Source organism: Hyperolius riggenbachi, chromosome 2 (genome assembly GCF_040937935.1).
Source record: "Hyperolius riggenbachi isolate aHypRig1 chromosome 2, aHypRig1.pri, whole genome shotgun sequence".
Classification (NCBI taxonomy): Eukaryota; Metazoa; Chordata; class Amphibia; order Anura; family Hyperoliidae; genus Hyperolius; species Hyperolius riggenbachi.
This window is the reverse complement of record NC_090647.1, coordinates 197,832,094-197,851,647: the sequence shown is the minus strand read 5'-3', so window position 1 is coordinate 197,851,647 and position 19,554 is coordinate 197,832,094. Positions and strand designations below refer to the sequence as shown.

At 47.1% G+C, this 19,554-nt stretch overlaps 1 protein-coding gene across 4 annotated transcripts in view; it reads left to right on the top strand.

Annotated features, from left to right (window-relative positions):
• The first annotated feature begins 16,306 nt into the window (after positions 1-16,306).
• Positions 16,307-19,554, top strand: part of DOCK9 (dedicator of cytokinesis 9) — a 414,823-nt gene continuing 411,575 nt past the window's right edge. For all 4 annotated transcript variants that reach the window (XM_068267974.1, XM_068267970.1, XM_068267967.1 and 1 more), the window contains exon 1: positions 16,307-16,814. In XM_068267974.1, the coding sequence (XP_068124075.1) occupies positions 16,692-16,814 (123 nt within the window). In that variant the 5' untranslated portion in view covers positions 16,307-16,691. The remainder of the gene's footprint in view (positions 16,815-19,554) is intronic.

The window sequence follows — 19,554 nt, the reverse complement described above, 5'->3', positions numbered from 1 at the left end:
TAGAGAATCTTTGGCAAGATCTGAAATCTGCTGTTCACAAACGCTGTCCATCTAATCTGACTGAGCTGGAGCTGTTTTGCAAAGAAGAATGGGCAAGGATTTCAGTCTCTAGATGTGCAACGCTGGTAGAGATATACCCTAAAAGACTGGCAGCTGTAATTGCAGCAAAAGGTGGTTTTACAAAGTATTGACACAGGGGGGGCCAAATAATTACGCACACTTTGCAGTTATTTATTTGTAAAAAATGTTTGGAATGATGTATGATTTTCCACTTCTCACGTGTACACCACTTTATATTGGTCTTTCACGTGGAATTCCAATACAATTGATGCATGTTTGTGGCAGTAATATGGCAAAATGTGGAAAACTTCAAGGGGGCCGAATACTTTTGCAACCCACTGTAGACATACAAACACGTACAACTAATGTTTATTTTTTGAAATAATGATCATGAGGTAATGAAATTAAATAGCACCCTGCAGTATTGACATATAATAATGTTATGGCACAAAATAATCTGCTAGTTTGTCTCTGATTTGAATGGCAGAAATCGGTCCACGTAAAGTAGCAGGGGGTACATTTTGGAGAGCACTGTTTGTAAAATCCTCCTGCTCCATGGTCATGCCATCTAATGTTCTCACATAATTATGCAAAATACATGTTGCCCCACAGTCGATAGGCACCCTAGTGAGGGTATCCGTGTGCTAGGCAGATGTGGCGCTGTGGTCCAGCAGCTCCTAAGACATCGGTTGAAGAGATCAGCAGCACCACGTGGATGTATTCAAGCTCTTTATTGCATAAAGATAGCGCCCAGGGACAGCGACAGACGCTGTTTCGGAGACAAGCTCCTTTCTCAAGCTGTATAGGCTCACTCAAGAGAGATAGCAAACATAAAGGCATTTATATACAGTTTCAATAGGGTCACATGGACCAATCAGATAACATCACAATACAAAAAAGCATAAGTATCCAATCACAGAGCAAAGCATAATGAGAGGACCTGATGGGAAACAGATATGTAAATCAGCAGCCGTTATCACAGCATGATTTAAAAAGTGTCATAACCCCAATGGCCAATCAGCACTTACCAAGTCAGGAGGACCTGATGGGAAACCACAGCAATGTCATTAACGCTCCTCCCAATCTCCCAGGGGGCAATGCGAGCAGCGTACTGCTGAAAAACGGAACGAATGACGTCATCCTTTTCCATGCGTAAAAGCGTCCTAGCAATGCGTAAAAATGTACGCATAAGATTCTCAATAGTATCCATGCGTAAAAGCGTCCCAGCGATGCGTAAAAGCGTACGCGTACAAAAAGGCCTCCATGCGTAAAAACGTCCAAAGCACGCGCCAAAAACGCAAAAAAACGCGAAAAAAATGCGAAAAAAACGCAGAAAAAACTTACGCATAAAATAAAATACAGAACAATATAGAATAGCCGCTATGCCGAATGCAAAAATACGCAAACTAGCGCATAAAACGCATATAAAGCCGAACATGCTGACGAAGTCAGCACCATAAAACATTAGATGATGACCAAAAGCGAAAAAATGCTAGTGCTGTGGTAAAGTAAGGCTGAGTGTGCCATGAGAGATGACCACCCTTATAGATGTATTAGATGTAAAAGATACAATAACAATAAAGAGACCTGCACATCAAAAAGTAGCAACCCCCAGAATACTCAAAGTGTAACCACAAGGGAAACACACATAGCTGGACTCGGCAGTCAGCACACCGCCGACGCAGCATAATAGACCGCACAAGAATATGTGAAGGCACAATATATCAATGAATCTTGTAGGATATAAAAATTTAAATGCAGAAAGAAAGGTCATAATCACGGTTGAGACCGCCCCCTCCCAGGGTACCCAACCTCCTAATCCAACCCCCCTCCCATCTAAGTAATTCCTTTTCCCTATTTCCTCTAAAATGAACAGGAACCCCATCTATAACTTGCACACGGAGCTGTGGTATAGAGTGGCGGAACTGGGTAAAATGGGCCGAGACAGATTGGGACATATTCTTGGTCCTGATGGCCGATTTATGTGAGGAGATACGTTCACGCAGTCGCTGAGTGGTCTCTCCCACATATAATAGCCCACATGGGCATTTTAGTATATAAACTACATATGAAGAATCACATGTATACCGACCACGTATGCTGAACTCAGTACCCTTGGACGGGTGCCTGAACTTATCTCCCTTAAAAATCAAGCCACACATATGACATCCTAGACATGGAAAGGTGCCATTTCGGCCGCTCTGTACCACAGCTCGAGGTGTGCGTGCTCGAATCTTGTCCCTGACCGTAGGGGCTCGTTTGAAGGATAGCAAAGGAGGAAATTTAAACTCCGGAACCTGAGGAAAAGCACTTTGTAAGAGGCCCCAATGCTGCCGTACAATGGACCCCAGCTTATAGCTGCAGGCATTGTATCTGGAAACAAAAGGGAGTCTCACTCCTCCATGACGTCTTCTGGTGGGTCTATTGGATACCAGGGTGTGTTCAGGGTACCCCCTTGACCTAAATCTGTCCCTCATTTCATTAAGACGAATCTCGCACTGGCCAGAATCCGACACAATCCTGGAGACTCTCTGCAATTGTCCACCAGGAATGTGTTCCCTAGTCGACCTGGGGTGGAAGCTAGAGAATTCCAAAACAGAATTTCTATCTGTTGGTTTAACATACAGATCTGTCTGGAAACCACCGGGTCCCAAGACAACCTGAGTATCCAGAAAGGAAACACTCTTCGAGTCAAAGTGTGCCGTCAATCTAATGGGGGGGCATTTGCTCGAAAGCTCCTCAATGAATGAGTTGAGGGTCAACTGTGGCCCCCTCCAAACGCAAAAAATATCGTCAATGTACCTCCACCAACAAACCACATGTTGGCGGAAGTACATACTGGTGTAGACGAATGCCTCTTTGTAGAGGCCCATGAAAAGATTTGCGTAGGAGGGGGCCACATTGGAACCCATTGCCGTCCCCCGTAATTGCTGATAGAAGACACCCTCGAACTCAAAGTAGTTCTCCTCCAAGATAATCTTCAAGAGTGAAACTGCAAACTTTCTCTGTTCAACGGTCAGGTCAGACTGTGTAAGAAGAAACCAATCGATAGCCTCTACACCCCCATCATGTGGGATGGAGGTGTAGAGGCTCTCGACGTCCAATGTAACCAGCGCGAGATCCATGCAATCAATCTGGACGTCGCTGTCCCTGGGCGCTATCTTTATGCAATAAAGAGCTTGAATACATCCACGTGGTGCTGCTGATCTCTTCAACCAAATACATGTTGCCTTCACAACTGGCTGGGTTCACATTTGCGTTAGCAGTCAGGATTTTCCGGACCGGATCCGGAACGTATACTGTACAAACGGAACGGACGTTTGGCAATCCAATGATAGTCTATGGATGCGTACAACTCGTCCGTTCCACGCGGACCGGATCCGGACCGAATACGGACTCCGGACACTTTTTCAACTTGCTCCATTTTTCATGTACGTTGGATCCAGCCGCCGCACCCGGACCGGATCCTGACTGCACCATCCGCACAGCTGAACCAATGAGAAACGGAAAGGAGGCAACACACTGGCTATAAAAAATCTGGACGTTCTACCCACTTCCTATGCGTTTTCATGGGCCCAGCGTTTGAGGAGTGGAGCAGCAGTGACTTGTGGCTGGAGATATTTGGCAGCATGTCGGACGAAGAGGTGAGGCCCTACATACCTGAGGACCTGATTCTACAGGTGCAGCAGCTACCTGCCTGGTGCACCCACCATCTCCTGCGAGGAGCACGCCTTCTTCCCACATAGTAATAGGTAAAAATCAAAAAGGAGACAATTCCCAGGTAAAATGAGTACAAAAACACTGGATCCATGGTCCAAACTGCAGTCTCTATATCCAAGGATGGTCTCCACACGTCAGGCTGTCTCCAACAATGACCCCAGGGCTTCTGCAGACCTCCCAGACTCCAAGAATTTATATAGTCTGTATCTCTTTAAAAACAGATCTGGATATCAACCTGATCACCAACTGATGAAAAATCGGATGCAAACGGAACGGATCCTGAGTGCAACCGTACGCATCCGGTCCGGATGCCCATGGAACGGATCCGGACATCCGTTCCGTTTTTTGCAAAAGTGCAAGTGTGAATGGGGCCTTTATAGCATACTGTGGTTGCATTTTTAGGGCAGTGTGATAAATGCACCATTTATTAGCCAAAATTCCAAAAGCACATTCTACCACTTGTCTGGCTTTGGTAAGGCGGTTATTAAAGACAAGTTTTTTATCAGACATATCTCTTTGTGCATAAGGTCTCATAACATGTTCAGACAGTGCAAAAGCCTCATCAGCCACAAACACACACGGGTAAGGTGGGTCTTGGGTATCAGGCCAGGGGCGTGGTGGTGGTAAAGTCATCTGGCCCGTGCGAAGCTTCAAGCCAAATCGACTGTGCTGGAATACTGACGAATCATGGGAACTACCGTAAGCGCCAAAATCCACATATATAAATTTCAAATTAGAATCCACCACAGCCATGAGCACAAGTGAGAAAAATTTCTTATAATTATAATACAGACTGCCAGTGAATGCAGGCATAACCAGTCGGACATGTTTCCCATCCACTGCTCCAAGGCAGTTAGGGAAATCATGTTTCTGCCAAAAAAGCTGCATGTTAGCCTCCCACATAGGTACATCAGGAGTTGGCATAAATTCTGGCTGCAGTACTTTCTAGATCAATTTGCAGGTGTCCAAAACTAGGTAGCGGATTGCAGTTCTTCCCATGAGGAATTGGTAATGAAGTGCTGCATATGAATGCCCTGTTGCCAGAAATCTGCAAAATAATAGAGAAAAATGTATGTTTATTTTTAATCATAGTTGACCTCCGGCGGACAAGATGGAAGTCAGTGAGAGATAGTTACAAAAAGGAGCTTGAAAAGCAATATCATGAATCCAAGAGTGGGTCTGGAAATTTGCAAAGAACCAGATATAAATATTGTGGCATCCTAGAATTTCTGCGAAAACATCATGAATCTGCTAAGTATGGCGCAAATGTGAACCTATTGCACTTTTGTCAACATTGCCCTCTACAACGGTTAAGGAAGTACAAGTCCCACAATGCATTGCATTAGTGTGTCAGGCATAATATGCAATCATAAAAGCTAATGTATTGTAGGACTTTGCTTACTTTGACAATTGAAGAGGAACTTTTTAAAGTGATTCTTAAATGACAGGAATATGGACGGTTCATTACCCAAAATACCAGTTGCCTGACAGTCCTGTTGATATGTTTTGCTGCAGTAGTGTCTGCATCACACACCAGAAACACCCATCTAGCTAAGCCATTCCAACTTAACTCAGTGCAGCTTATGTGCATGCTTGTTCAGGGGCTGTGCCTAACAGGTATGTATCTACACAATTTTTACGCTGAATAGACAGGCAACTGCTATTGTTTGGCAATGAAACATCCATAGCATTGTGACTTTAGCTTTTACATCACTGGCCACTATTACACAAACTAATTTTGTGCTTTTCCCTTACCAAAGAACTGAAGATAGCTGGCTACCTACACCCTCGCCCTGGGTGCATTTTAGCCTAGAAACTGCACTGTTGCCGCCGGCCTCCGAGTCCGACGACTCCGAGCTCTGCGGCCTCTCCTGTCTCCTCCAAGGCTGCACGCTGGTGACGCTGCCTAGTGCCTAAGCCTGCTGATTTGATGGCAGCGGCTGCCGCCTGCTCTGCTGCCCTGGCTGCGGCTGATTGTCACGGTCAGTCACTGAGCAGCGAGCGCCGCCGATGTGACCGTGACGATGATGATGATGAGGCTGGCTGGCTGCCGCCGGCCGCCGCTCACTGGCCCAGCGCAAGATCCCTCAGACCTGAGATGGAGCATGCCCGCCGCAGACCGCAGCCGTCTGTCCCCTGCCAGTGCAGGATGCATGCTGGATGCGGATGCCCGCCCTTCGCCGCCGCCAGACCCGGAGGGAGACCCAATCCCCGGTGAGTCAGTCACTCACTTTGCTGCGTCACTCAGGCTTTCCTTCACGGACACGGTCGGTTGTGTGGGGGATGTAATGTTATGTAGAAATATGGGGGGGGGGGGCGCCTTTACGATCTTTGCCTCAGGCAGCAGAAAGTCCAGGACCGGCCCTGAAGATAGCCTACCACCTGATCCTGAGGAGGACAAATTAGAGGTTACCCACCACACAAACAGTGATGTAGAAGGGGAAGAAATCACTGCAGATGATTGTGACACAGCTACAGTGGATGACAGTGACTCTACTACACCAGATCACACACCACACAGCCTACAAAGTATTCCGCCACGCACAACTGTCAGGTGTAGTAGAGGTGTGAGGCTAGCTACACAAGGCAGGAGAATAGGAAGAGGTATGAGCAGGGCTGAATACGATCAGAAGCTGATTAGTTCAATTGAAAAGGCTGTGGATCATATGGAGAAGCGAGAGGAAGAAATGAAACAACTAAAAGAGCCATACACACAGTATCTGTTAAGTTTGGTGCCATTATTACAAAAAGTGCCACCTGATAAACAATGGGCAGCCAGACATGCCATCTCAGAGACACTGGGTAAATTTTTAGTTCCTGAGAGCCGTCCAGAAGACAATGTGCAGAACTACTTCCATCAACCACACATGCCTGCTTCCAGTCATCACTATAATGCATACCTCCAACTATCTTACCATACGCAACGTAGTTATTACCCACCTACTTACCCACCGATGCATATGTCAAACCTGGCATATGGTCAACCACCTCATTACCCTATGGCTCCACCTCTGCGCTCTGAGCAAGGTACTAGGTTTCAGACATCATCAATACATAGTGACTCTTCAGTGTACACTGATTTGTCATCTCACAGCCAGCCACAAACAAATGCTGAATCAGCTACACCTGCTTTCAATCATGGCCCTGGTAGTATGTCTGATTTTCTATCACAACATGACTAGGAAGTTATTTTTTTGTAAATTGTTTATTTTATTTTGTGTTATGTTAACATGTTTCTCTTCATTTAACTTACCTCAATGTTATGAGGAGTCGTTCAGTTGGTGTGATTACTAGCCGATAGTTAGTGTCTTGACATTGAAGGGCATCCTTTAATTTGCCCAAAAGGGCATCAAAACTGAAAATAAGTAACATGCCTATGTTATTATATAATGCTGTTTGTTATACAAACATTTTTTATTTGTGGCATATTGCTTTTTTGGTTGAAAACCAAGTATGGTCACCACATGGCCAAGAAAATAGTTGGCGAAAACAAAAAACAATAAAAAAAAGTTTTACAACAAATGTTTCATTACTGTGCTCCAGATGCTGATTGTTGCATGACATTAATATATTTAATTATGTATGCTCCAGGAGTATGTAAGGTAATATTATTTCCAAAATAACATGTTCTAACAATGGATATATACTATAGTAGTTACTGGTTACGCACAATGACCTGTAGGCCTTATGCAGTGTATGCATAACACACCAGGAACAAGCATAACGGTAATATTGTTATTTCATGTATATGTTACGGCCAGAACCCTAAGTCTGGCCACTTCGGGTTCTGGCCAGTCACTATGCAAAGTGGCCGGCTGATTCGGCCAATATACAAAACGGCCATGAATTTTGGACTTTGGCCGGCCAAGTCCCGAAGTTTCCTGCACCGCTCCCCGCTGCCAGGAAGCCCGGCTCACCGCTCCTCCCCTGCTGCTGTTACTATTAGACCTCAGATCAGGGCGACCAGACCGGGGAAGCAGAGAGAGGCAAAGCAGCTCACACGCGACCCGCAGGACGCAAACACTTCAATGCAGAAGTGACATCATTGATCACTTCCGCATATGAAGTGTATGGGTCCAGACGGGTAGCGTGCGCGCTGCTCTGCCTCTCTCCGCCTCTCTGGTCGCCCTGATCTAAGGTCTGAGTAGCGCTGGCAGCCTCCAGCAAAGTCCTCCTCCCCAGGCCAGAAAAGCACCCCCAGCCTAGCAAAGCACCCCCAGCCTAAAAGGCACCCAGCAAAGCCCCAGCCATGCAAAGCCACCCACCATGCAAAGCACCCAGCAAAGACCCCCCAGCCATGCAAAGCCACCCCCCCCCCCACCATGCAAAGTGCACAGCAAAGCACCCAGCAAAGACCACCCAGACCATGCAAAGTGCACAGCAAAGCACCCACAGCCATGCAAAGCACACAGCAAAGACTCCCCAGTCATGCAAAGCCACCCCCCCCCTTCCCCACCACCATGCAAAGTTCACAGCAAAGCACCCAGACAAGACCCCCCCAGCCATGCAAAGCAACCCCCCCAGACCATACAAAGTGCACACCAAAGCACCCCCAGCCATGGAAAGCACCCAGCAAAGACCCCCCCCCCCACCATGCAAAGCGCCAAGCAAAGCACCCCCAGCCATGCAAAGACCCCATTAAAGCACCACCAGCCATGCATACCCCCTTATCTGTGACTAATCACCACTGTAATTTGATCTCTCCCCTGTGTCACCTAACTGCCACAGCAGAGCAGCTAATTTAAAAGCACAGGATGTTAACAATATGTCTGCCCCCAAGAAAACATGATGTAGACACACTGCAGATTTATTGCAGGATTTGTATCAGCTGTAACTAAGAAATGTTTTTCTTTAAAAAGATTATTAAGCTGTATCTTTCAGAGCAGAGAGGAAGTTCCCAGTGCCATTCATGGTGCTGGACAGGACCCTGGGATGTTCTGGGATTTGTGAGTTTTGGACTTTGGCCGACTGACTTTGGCCGTTTCTAGAACTGGCCGGCCAATGTCAGAAATTCCCAGCATTTTGGACTTTGGCCGACGTCAAATCGGCCAGTTCTAGAAACGGCCGATTTCTGGTTTTGGCCGTAACATATACACCTGATTGATTATTGTCTTGGGTTTAACATTTCAGTACAAAAGAGTGTTAACTAAGGGACAAAAATGGATAAAAATTGTGTTATTCCAAAAAATACTTAGCCACATGTTAAAGATAACACAAAACAAATCTTACCTGGCCACAGACATTCGGGTGTAGCCAAAGAACTTGTCTGGATGCTGCCTCAAATCTCTATACAGGATCCTAAATTGACCCTTCCTGCGCCGCTGTTGAAGCATGGGATGCACCCAGTATCTCTGTGTCCTTGCCCTATGTCTCATATATGCTGCTACACAGATCAATAACAGCAAATCAGGAAACATTTTCAAGACCCACAAAATCTTCTCTCAAAAACACAGTGTCAGCTCTCCTTAACTAACCCACAATGTTGTGACGGACCCCTCCCTTTTTATATTGGTGATTTCACTTCAATTGCTTAATTTACTTCACATGTGTTAGAGGGCTGCGCGGGTCCACTTTTTCATACCCGCACCCGACCCACTTTCTGGTGAATCTGATACCCGCAACCCGACCTGCATCCGCAGAAACGCTACCCGCACCCGACCCGCAGGCCCGCTACTCGCTTTTTTACATTTTCTTCTAAAGTGCACATTTAAAGTAACATTGGGGAGCTGTAAAGTTAATAAAACCTATTTTTATACACAAACCAAAGCTAAAGAAGGTTTACATGCTTGCTTTCACTACCCGCGACCCGCAGACCGCTACCAGCAACCCTTCCCGCACCCGCAACTTGCTACCCACACCCGACCCACACCCGCAGCTTAAATCAATTCGGGTACCCGAACCCGACCCGCATTTCGGGTTACCCACGGGTACCCAACCCGCTGCAGGCCTCTAACATGTGTCATCAATATATCTCACTTTAACCCTTTGTTTAAGGTATTTCAACCTCTTCCCATGAAAAATGCAAACCGCTAACGCTACTAAAAACGCGACCAAAAACGCATGTCAAAACCGCAAAACGCATCATAAAAATAAGAAAAAGCGTTTTAAAAAACGCTAGTGTTTTAAAAAACGCTAGCATTTTGCGGATCTGCTAGCGGTTTTTGGTGTGCCCCAGGCCTTAGTTCACTTCCTCACTCCTGCCCATGAACAGGTGCAGCAGCAATGCGAAGGAGCAGGATGCCTCATGCCTGCGCAGTAGCGTGGAGCTGCTCTGGCTCGGGGCGAAAAAAGGTGTGAGGCATCCTACACGGTGCGACCACGCCCGCAGTCACGGATGGGAGCGTGACTCTGTGCACCCTTTAAATTTTGCGCATGGCATATGAGTGGACCTTAAAGGGAACCTGAGACGAGAAGCATCTCAGGTTCCACACTTACCTGGGGCTTCCTTAAGCCCCCTTAGGACCGTTTTTTCCTCGCCATCTCCCTGGGTGGCTCTGGTTCCTGGCAATTCAGCCCGAAAGCCTGGCTTCACTGCACACGTGTGGCCAGGCACACTCCCACGGACTGGAGCGCGACGGGGGAGCATGCCTAGCTGGGCATGCGTGACAAAGTGCGACTCGACCAGGCTATTGGGCTGAATTGCTGGAGACCGGAGCCACCTGGGAGGATGGCGAGGGACGACCGGCCCTAAGGGGACTCAAAGAAGCCCCAGGTGCTTCTCATCTCAGGTACATTTAACCACTTCCGGATTCTCGGAGCGTATATACACGCCCCTGAATCCAGAAGTGTATACCATGGAAACGGCCGCTCGTATGAGCGGCCGTTCCATGTCAGCTCACGGAGGGTGTCTCCGTGAACACCCTGCGAGCCGATCGGCGGCTCGCAGGGTAAATGTAAACACACGGGGAAGATCTTCCCCGGTGTTTACATGTATACGGCGCTGCTGCGCAGCAGCGCCGTAGAGGAGATCGGCGATCCCCGGCCTCTGATTGGCCGGGGATCACCGGCATCTGATAGGCTAAAGCCTATCCCATCAGGCGCAGGACGGATTTCCGTCCTGCGCCGCTCACAGCTGGAGGGAGAGGGAGGGAAGGGGAAGGAGGCCAGGAAGCGCTGCGGAGGGGGGCTTTGAAGAGCCCCCCCCCGCAAGCGCAAGCAGCCGGCGGCGATCAGACCCCCAGCAGGACATCCCCCTAGTGGGGAAAAAAGGGGGGAAGTCTGATCGCCCTGGCTGCTAGCTGATCTGTGCTGTGGGATGGAGAGCCCACGCTGCACAGATAAGCATAAAATGTCATGGTGTGGAAGTGGTTAAAGCAAACGTGTGACTTTTAAAAGTAAAAAGTGAATGACCTAAGCAGTAAGAAGCCGCTTGATGCTCGAGAGGCTTCTCAAATCCTTCTCAAGCCCACCTCTGCTGGTCAGGGCCCTCTCCTTGTTCCTGGCCACTCTCCTATCCATGTACGGAGGCAGCCATACTGCGTATGTGCGAGTACGGTGTTTGACTGTGCAGTAGCCGGAAGCCACCTGTGTACAGAGGAAAAGGACATGCATGAGTGGTTTCGCGACCCAGGAAGTACCACATATATATATATATATATATATATATATATATATATATATATATATATATATATATATGTTACAGGCAAAGTAAGAAATTCAGGCATTCTATAGAATGCCTAAGACAGGTTAGGCAAAGTGCGAAATGTCTGTTTTTGTTACGTACTTTGCCCAGGCATTCTATAGAATGCCTGAATTTCATACTTTGCCTGTAACATCTATAAAGTGAATGCACAACCGACTGCCTCTAGATGTGAGTGGTCTCTCTCCTCTATTGTTATGTCTGCAGCTCTCTTTCTCTTCCTTATTTTAGTTTTTTTTCAGTAGTGCTCTCTTGTCTGTGCCTCTGCTTTGCTTTGTCAGTCTCACCAATGGCTGGTTTCTTCTTTAGTTTCTCTGCCTCTATTTTCTCACAAAAAAAATAAATCAAGCTTATTTCATGCTGCCAAGTAAAGCATTGTATCATGACCCTAAACTTATTTTTTTTTTTTTTTGCTGCATCATGGGCTTTTCAGTCTCCTCCCCCTCACTAACCTACAACTGCCAAAACCCAACAACCACCAACCCCCCCCCCCCCCCCCCCCCCGTCCAGCTTTTTCTCTCCTCTTTTCTTCTGCTCATGGGCTCCCCCTTGGTGGCAGCACCTGAAGTCTCCTTCAAGTAACCCTGTAAGAAAAAAAAAAAAGTTCCCCTGGGTATACTCACCTCGGGTGGGGAAAGCCTCAGGGTCCCAATGAGGCTTCCCCCACTCCTGTAGCTGCAGGCAGTCCAGCGCTGCCTCCCCCGAAGAGTCCCGGAATCCTCCCTCGACAAGCGCCGATTTATTTACCTCTCCTGGCTCCAGCGGGGGCGCTGTTGCGACTCTCCGCACGGAGATAGGCGAAAATAACCGATCTCCGTTGGGTCCACTCTACTGCGCAGGCGTAGAGCGGCCTGACAGCGATCGGCTATTTCCACCTATCTCCGAGGCGGAGAGCCGATACTGCGCCTGCGCTGGAGCCGGGGAGGTAAATATTTACATCACAGCCATTCCGAGAGGACTCCCCCCCCCCCCCCTCCCCCCCGCTGTGGGACCGAGGAAGCCTCAATAGGATCAGGAGGCTTCCCCACCCGAGGTGAGTACCCCCAGGGGAGGTTTTCTTTGTTACAGGTTTTCTTTCACAGCAGCGCTTTCCCACAAACAGTGAAATATCAGCATGCATGCATGCACCCATCATCATCACTAGCCTCACTGACAGCATAGGTATGCAGCTGTTACAGTCAAAGTGAGGGGGGGGGGGGGGGGGAAGAACCGGGTATTCTACACTTTGCCTGAATGACTTCAGGCATTCTATCAAAGTACGTAAAGAAACAGTCATTTAGTACTTTGCCTAATCACTTTAGGCATTCTATAGAATGCCTGATTTCGTACTTTGCCTGTAACATATATATATGCAGTGGCGTAGCAATAGCCATAGCATCTACTATGGGGCCCTGGAGCGGAGGGGGCCCAGTTGGTACTTAAAGGGTAACTGAAGTACGAGGTATACGGAGGCTGCCATATTTATTTCCTTTTAATCAATACCAGTTGCCTGGCAGCCCTGCTGGTCTATTTCTCTGCAGTAGTATCTGAATAACACCAGAAACAAGCATGCAGCTAGTCTTGTCAGATCTGACTTTAAAGTCAGAAAGACCTGATCTGTTGCATGCTTGTTCAGGGGCTATGGCTTATAGTATTAGAGGCAGAGGATCAGCAGGGCTGCCAGGCAACTGGTATTGCTTAAAAGGAAATAAACATGGCAGCCTCCATATACCTCTCTCTTCAGTTCCTGTCATAAGACGGCGGCCTGACCGCATTCAGCAAGCGGAACGCGGAGGTTTGTCCGCGTCCGCATCAGCGGCACCATCCACCACATGGTCGCATGCGGAACGCGGAGAAACGTCCGCATCGGCGGTGCGATCCACCGTTCGGTCACAGGCCTCTCGGCGTACTTTACGTCGAGGCTGTGGTCCGGTTCTTCCCTCACAGGCCTCAGGGCCTGTCACACACCAACGCTATCCTCAATCCAGTCTGGACCCCGTAGGGGCTGCGCGCGTGTGCAATAAAGCCTTTTATACTCTTAGAAGGAGAGTCAGCTGACCAGCTGGTCAGCTGACCTCAGTAAGGTCCTTGAGCTGTGCTGCAAGGTCCTTGAGCTGTGTTGTGATTGGCTGATTGGCTGGGCGGGCTGTTTGAGCCCAGCACAGTATAAAAGCAGGCATTCTGTCAGTTGCAAGTTGTCTGTAGTAAGTGTTACTTTGTGATAGCCCTCAGACCTTAGCTAGATCCGAGAGAGACAGTCCTAGCTGGAGCAAGGCTCCTGTCTCTCATCAGTCAGTTTTTGTTGTTTTCTTGATTATTGTATATTTGTATGTAACCTGATCTCTGTTATAGCCAGCCAGTCAGTTGATCTAATAGTCAGCCAGATAGTGATCTGACAGTCAGTACCATCGTGGGCCAAGTGCGGCTTGCCGTAACTAGCCCACAACAGTCAGATTTGTTATTTTCCTGATCTGCGACATATATTGGTTTTGCCAATATATTCGCAAGCACTATTGTTATCTGTGCCATTTTCTGATCTCCCGTTGCCGAACCTCTGCTTGTCTATTTCACTACGAGTTCGGCTTTCTGACTTTGTACCTTCGCCTATCTGATTTCCGTTACTGACCTTGGCTAGATTTCTGACTCTGCTCTCTGTTTCACGATTCGGTACCTCGCAGCCAGTTTGTTACCAAACCGTTTCCGTCTGACTTTGCCCCCTTTAGTGGTTCTCCCACTAAAGGGTTTATTCTGCTGAATCCCTCCTTGCTGAGGTCTCAGTGGTTCCCCAGTATATCATTGCTGCTGGGGAACGCGATTCTAGCGTTACGTCATCTAGTCGCAGAATCGCACACACTGCGTTTCTCTTTTAGAGGTAGCCAGTCCTCTTAAAGATATCAGTGTGGTGGGGTTTCCACTGTCGTTATACCCGGTATCCAGAGTTACAAATAAATATCTGCATTATTGGTGATTCCGCAGATTGCCACATAATCGGATATATCAGCATTATTGGTGATACTGCGGATCACCAACAATCTGAATACTCTGAGTGTGCACCAAACACCACACATTGTTACAGTTCCCCTTTAATGTATTCAACATGAGCTTTCTTGTTTCTCCACCCTCTATCCGTTCCCATGAACTATGTGCAGTGTTAATTGCAAGAGAATGTAAATTGACCAGTTATCTCATATTCATAGGGTAGGTGCAGCAGGTGGCATTAGGAGTGCCTACATCTGAGGGCCCCATGCAAGTTTTAGTATGGGGCCCCATGATCCCTAGCTACGCCACTGTGTGTATATGTATGTATGTATGTATATATATGTATGTATGTATGTATGTATGTATGTATATATATATATATATACATACATATACACACAATACAATACAATAACATTTCTATAGCGCTTTTCTCCCATAGGACTCAAAGCGCTTAGGCTCTCTCAGATTCAGATATATATCAGATATATATATATATATATATATATATATATATATATATATATATATATATATATTATTATTACTTTGAACCAAAACACTAGGATAACTACATTGAAATAGGGTGACGTTCATTGTATGACATGCCAGACTGCGATTCTACTGCAGGTTAACTGGCCAGATTTTTAAAGCACGATTTTCTTATTTAGTTAAAGTGGACCCAAATTAAAAATACAAGATTTCAGGAATAAAATCCATTTTCTAAATTATAATAATAAATAGCAGCCTTTTTTCAGCTGCATGATGACAAATATAAAATATTTTACATTTATTGGAGGAACTCCTCCCTTCCTTTCAAATTGCCGGGATTTTTCCGGCAAACTGAGGAATTGCTAATGGCTGCCCCCAGTATAACCCTAGTTATGCAAAGAGAAGGGTGAAAAGCATACACTGAAATGCTCATAGGTTTGAAGGAGTGTTTATTTATCTTTGTATGTGTCAGGCCTGGTGCACACCAAAACCCGCTAGCAGATCCGCAAAATGCTAGCAGATTTTGAAACGCTTTTTCTTCTTTTTCTGTAGCGTTTCAGCTAGCGTTTTTGGTGTAGTAGATTTCATATATTGTTACAGTAAAGCTGTTACTGAACAGCTTCTGTAACAAAACCGCCTGGCAAACCGCTCTGAACAGGCGTTTTTTCAGAGCGGTTTGCGTTTTTTCCTATACTTAACATTGAGGCAGAAACGCAACCGCAATCCAAAAAATGCCTCACCCCGGGAGGATTCGTTTCTGCAAAACGCCTCCCGGTATGGTGTGAACCACCCCATTGAGATACATTGACCAAGCGGCTGCAGAAACGCTGAAAAAGCTGCTCGGTGTGCACCAGCCCTATGAGTGGTGCAACTAAATATTTTTAATTAAAAAAAATGTTTGGTTTGGGTCCGCTTTAAGTAACAGGAAGAGTTCTATTTCGAACACGGCAAACTGACACAAAGCTCTGGCAAGCCATGCTTGTGTCCATCTGCGTTCATTCATTGACAGGCAGCATGTCAGGCCGCTGAGGGAATTGCTCAGCACAATAGCCAATAGACGTCACCGCGGGCCCAGCTGTAACCTCCATCTGGAGGCGTCTGCTTGTGCTATGTATGGAGTGCAGGAGTCAGGAAGAGAAACCACTAGGAGGAGGAGTCTACCCTCCACGAGGGGCAGGGCATAGAAACGTCTTCCTCCATTTTCTAGGCTAGTAATATAGTAGAAAAAGTGGGTGTAAGCAATGCGAAAACACGGTCATAACATCCAGTGTCAGTCAAGCAAACTGTACGATGCTTACGACCAGATTAGAAATGAAATGCAATCATTTCTCTGTGAGAGGACTATCACTAGCCCAAATTAAAGATGGCTGCAGAGGTGTCAGCATCCGCTCCACTACGCCATCACCACAAGTGAGACGTCAGGGGGAGGGGTAGTCTGCGGCTGACACGGACGCGCGTTCCCGAACCACGCCTCTTGGGAAGAGAATTTTGACACCAGGCTAGGCGCGCTCACGCGAGGTGCAAGCCCAGCGGGGACGCGCATCATCTGAACGTTCCCCGGGAATTCCGTATGGGCAGCGGCGCGCGCCTTCTCCAGTTCCGTGCAAAGAGAGGAGTGAAGCGCTCAGCCCCTTCTGCAGTCCCTCGGGATGAGTGGCGCAGCTAGCCAGGTGCTATCGTATGAACTGTTGGGATAACTGGGATCGTGTGAGGGAGGGCGCCCTCCTCCTGGCTGCTCATCTATGTCCGCCCCTCCAGAGCACTCCTGGCCCCAGTAAATGGTTGTTGCGCTGACACGCCGTACTTGTGGGCAGCCGCGATGTCTTCACACCACTCCGTTCACCCGGAGACTCGCAAGTTTACGCGGGCGCTCAGCAAGCCAGGCACTGCGGCGGAGCTCCGGCAGAGCGTCTCCGAGGTGGTCAGAAGCTCCGTCCTCCTGGTAAGAAGAGGTGTCAGGTGGGGAGAGAGGGAAACACATGGCCAGCTCAGCCCTGTCCATTGCACTGTCACTAGCACAGGAGCTGACTGCCACTAAACACCACATTGCAGCCCTTTCCTTGGTGCCATGAGACTCCATGCATCTCACCATGACTAATGAAAGGCTACTGCCAGTGTCAAAGTACCTTGTGCTCATTATTGCAAAAAAGTAAATAAATAATGTACATACCTTGCAGGTAGCATTGTTTCCTTCTATTGTGCCGACTCTTGAAGTATATGAATGTTTAGTCTTGTTGCCATGGGACTGTTGGATCTGAGTTACTCAATAGTGTTTTTATCCATCAAAATTAAGATTTGCAAGGCCTGAACTGGAGCTTCTCAGGGGGCTAATCAGTCTTGGGAGCAAATGATTGATTATTTGAAGCTTGTTTAAAGAATTAAATTGTTTTATTAATCATTAGCTTCTCAAGCCTGGTTTGGCTGTGTAAAGTTCCAGTTCAGATCAGGATAGTTATGGTTCTTGAAGGCTGAAAAAAACCCCCTAGTCTCTGCATATTTACTGTTTTTGAGAATATTTTGTAGACAGATCACGCTAAGTAAGGTTCAGGAACTCTGGGAACAAGACACATAAATGCTTTTTCAAAGCTTACAATTTCTGAACTCGTAATTCTGAATTGTCGGAGACAGCATCTGTGCCTTTTGTAGAGATTTGACTTTTCAGTCTGGTGAAACTGATATGTGGGCTGATCTGACTGAAACTTTGCACAAGGCTAATAAGATTACTGTTTTGTGTTTTTGTACTGCTGACCTCCTCTGCAACGCCTTATAGCGTATATAGTCTTGTCGCTACAATTTTTATGACCCTATCAAAGATTGACTGCAGTGACTTTTCTGAGAGAAATGCTGGGCACCTGCTGTCGCTCAGCACCAGTGTTGGAAAGGCAACCCTCCTGTGGCGTTACATCTTAGTGAGGATGTTCAGGCACGGAAAGTTGATGCCACTGGGTAACATCTCTGTGGTGATGTCAAACACTGCTATTTAATTGCACTAAATTTCAACTAAAAGGAGCTCTTGGCCTCAGGCTGTGTACACATGCTGGAGCAGTGATGACCCTAATCAGTAGGGTGAAACTGTTTTGAATGAGCATTGTACAGACATGCTTCTCAGTTTTAGCCAAGAAGTGTCTTGTTTAAAGGGAACTTGAAGTGAGATGCTTGTGGAGGCTGCCATATTTATTTCCTTTTAAACAATACCAGTTGCCCGGCAGTGCTGCTGATCTATTGGCTGCATTACTGGCTAACACCAGAAACAAGCATGCAATGCTAATCTTGCCTGGACTGACAATGTCAGAAACATCTGTTCTGCCGTATGCTTGTTCAGGGGCTCTGGCTACAAGTATTAGGGGCAGAGGATCAGCAGGACAGTCAGGCAACTGGTATTGCTTAAATGGAAATAAATATTGCAGGCTCCATATTCTTCTCACTTCAGTTTTCCTTTAATAGAGAATAGGGACAATGGGACACATATAAATAAGCAAAAATAACACTGTGCAGTGGTCTCCCTTGAATTTTTTTTCCAGCTGGACAGCATGAAAATTTAAGCCAGGTGGCTTGAAAAAGTAGTCAAGTGGGGTGAGATGAGAGAATGCAGGGCCGGTGCTTCTGTGTGCAACTCTGCTTACAGCATAGGAGGAGGTGAGCCGATAACAGCCGGGTGCTCACCAAAACTAGCTGGGCGGAGCTTCTGGCTAAAAGGGCCTGGGGAGAAAACTGGGTTCTGTCAAATCACTAAACTAGGTAATTGGACACCTGTATGAGACAACTGTCTGTCAGATAAACTCAAAATCGAATCAGTACCATAGTCTAATGCTGGGCACACACAGATGCAATTATGCGCTGGATCGAGCCTCTGGCTCTGTCCCGGCTCGTCCCCGCCGGCTCCTGTATCGATCCCCGCTCGTCCCCGTGGGCGCTCCTTCTCTTCTGTTCGATTCTTTACTATTGTCCGCCCGCGGGGATCAAGCAGGGAATCTATCCGGCGGGTCATCGGACCTGTCTGATATTATCAATCGAGCCATCAGTAGCTCGATTGATAAGCAAGAAACTTACCGTGTATGCCCAGCATAATGCTTGGAGTACACGGTTCGTTTCTGGCGCTCGATTCTCCTCTCGATCGTTTTTGCTGCTTGATTCTGCAGTTGATTCTCTTATCTTCCGCTCGTTCTTCTTATCTTTTTCCATTCACTTCTATCAGAAATCGAGCATCGAATGGGAGATCGAATATGTCGGAAATTATCCATCTAATCACCTCAGAAATGAACCTTATATTCCCTGCATAATGTTTCTATAGTGCATACATGTCAAACTCTGGCCTGCGTGCCAGATTTTTGTCCTCGAGTATCTGAGCGCTAAGCCTATATGGCTAAGCGCTGAAAGTATGAAGCCACAAGGTGAAGGGAGAGGGGCCACTAGACACCATTGAACTGTGTAGGGGAGGGAGATCCTTTAGACAACAGGGAACTATATAGGGGAACCGTTAGTCACCAGGGAACTGTATAGGAGAGGGAGGGGGCCACTAGACACTAGGGAACTGTAAGAGGTAGGGATGTCGCTAGACACCAGGGAACTGTATTGGGGAGGGAGGAAAGGGGGCCACTAGATACCAGGTAACTGTATATAGGGGGTGGCACTAGACACCAGAAAACTGAATAGGGCAGTGATAGCTAACCTTGGCACTCCAG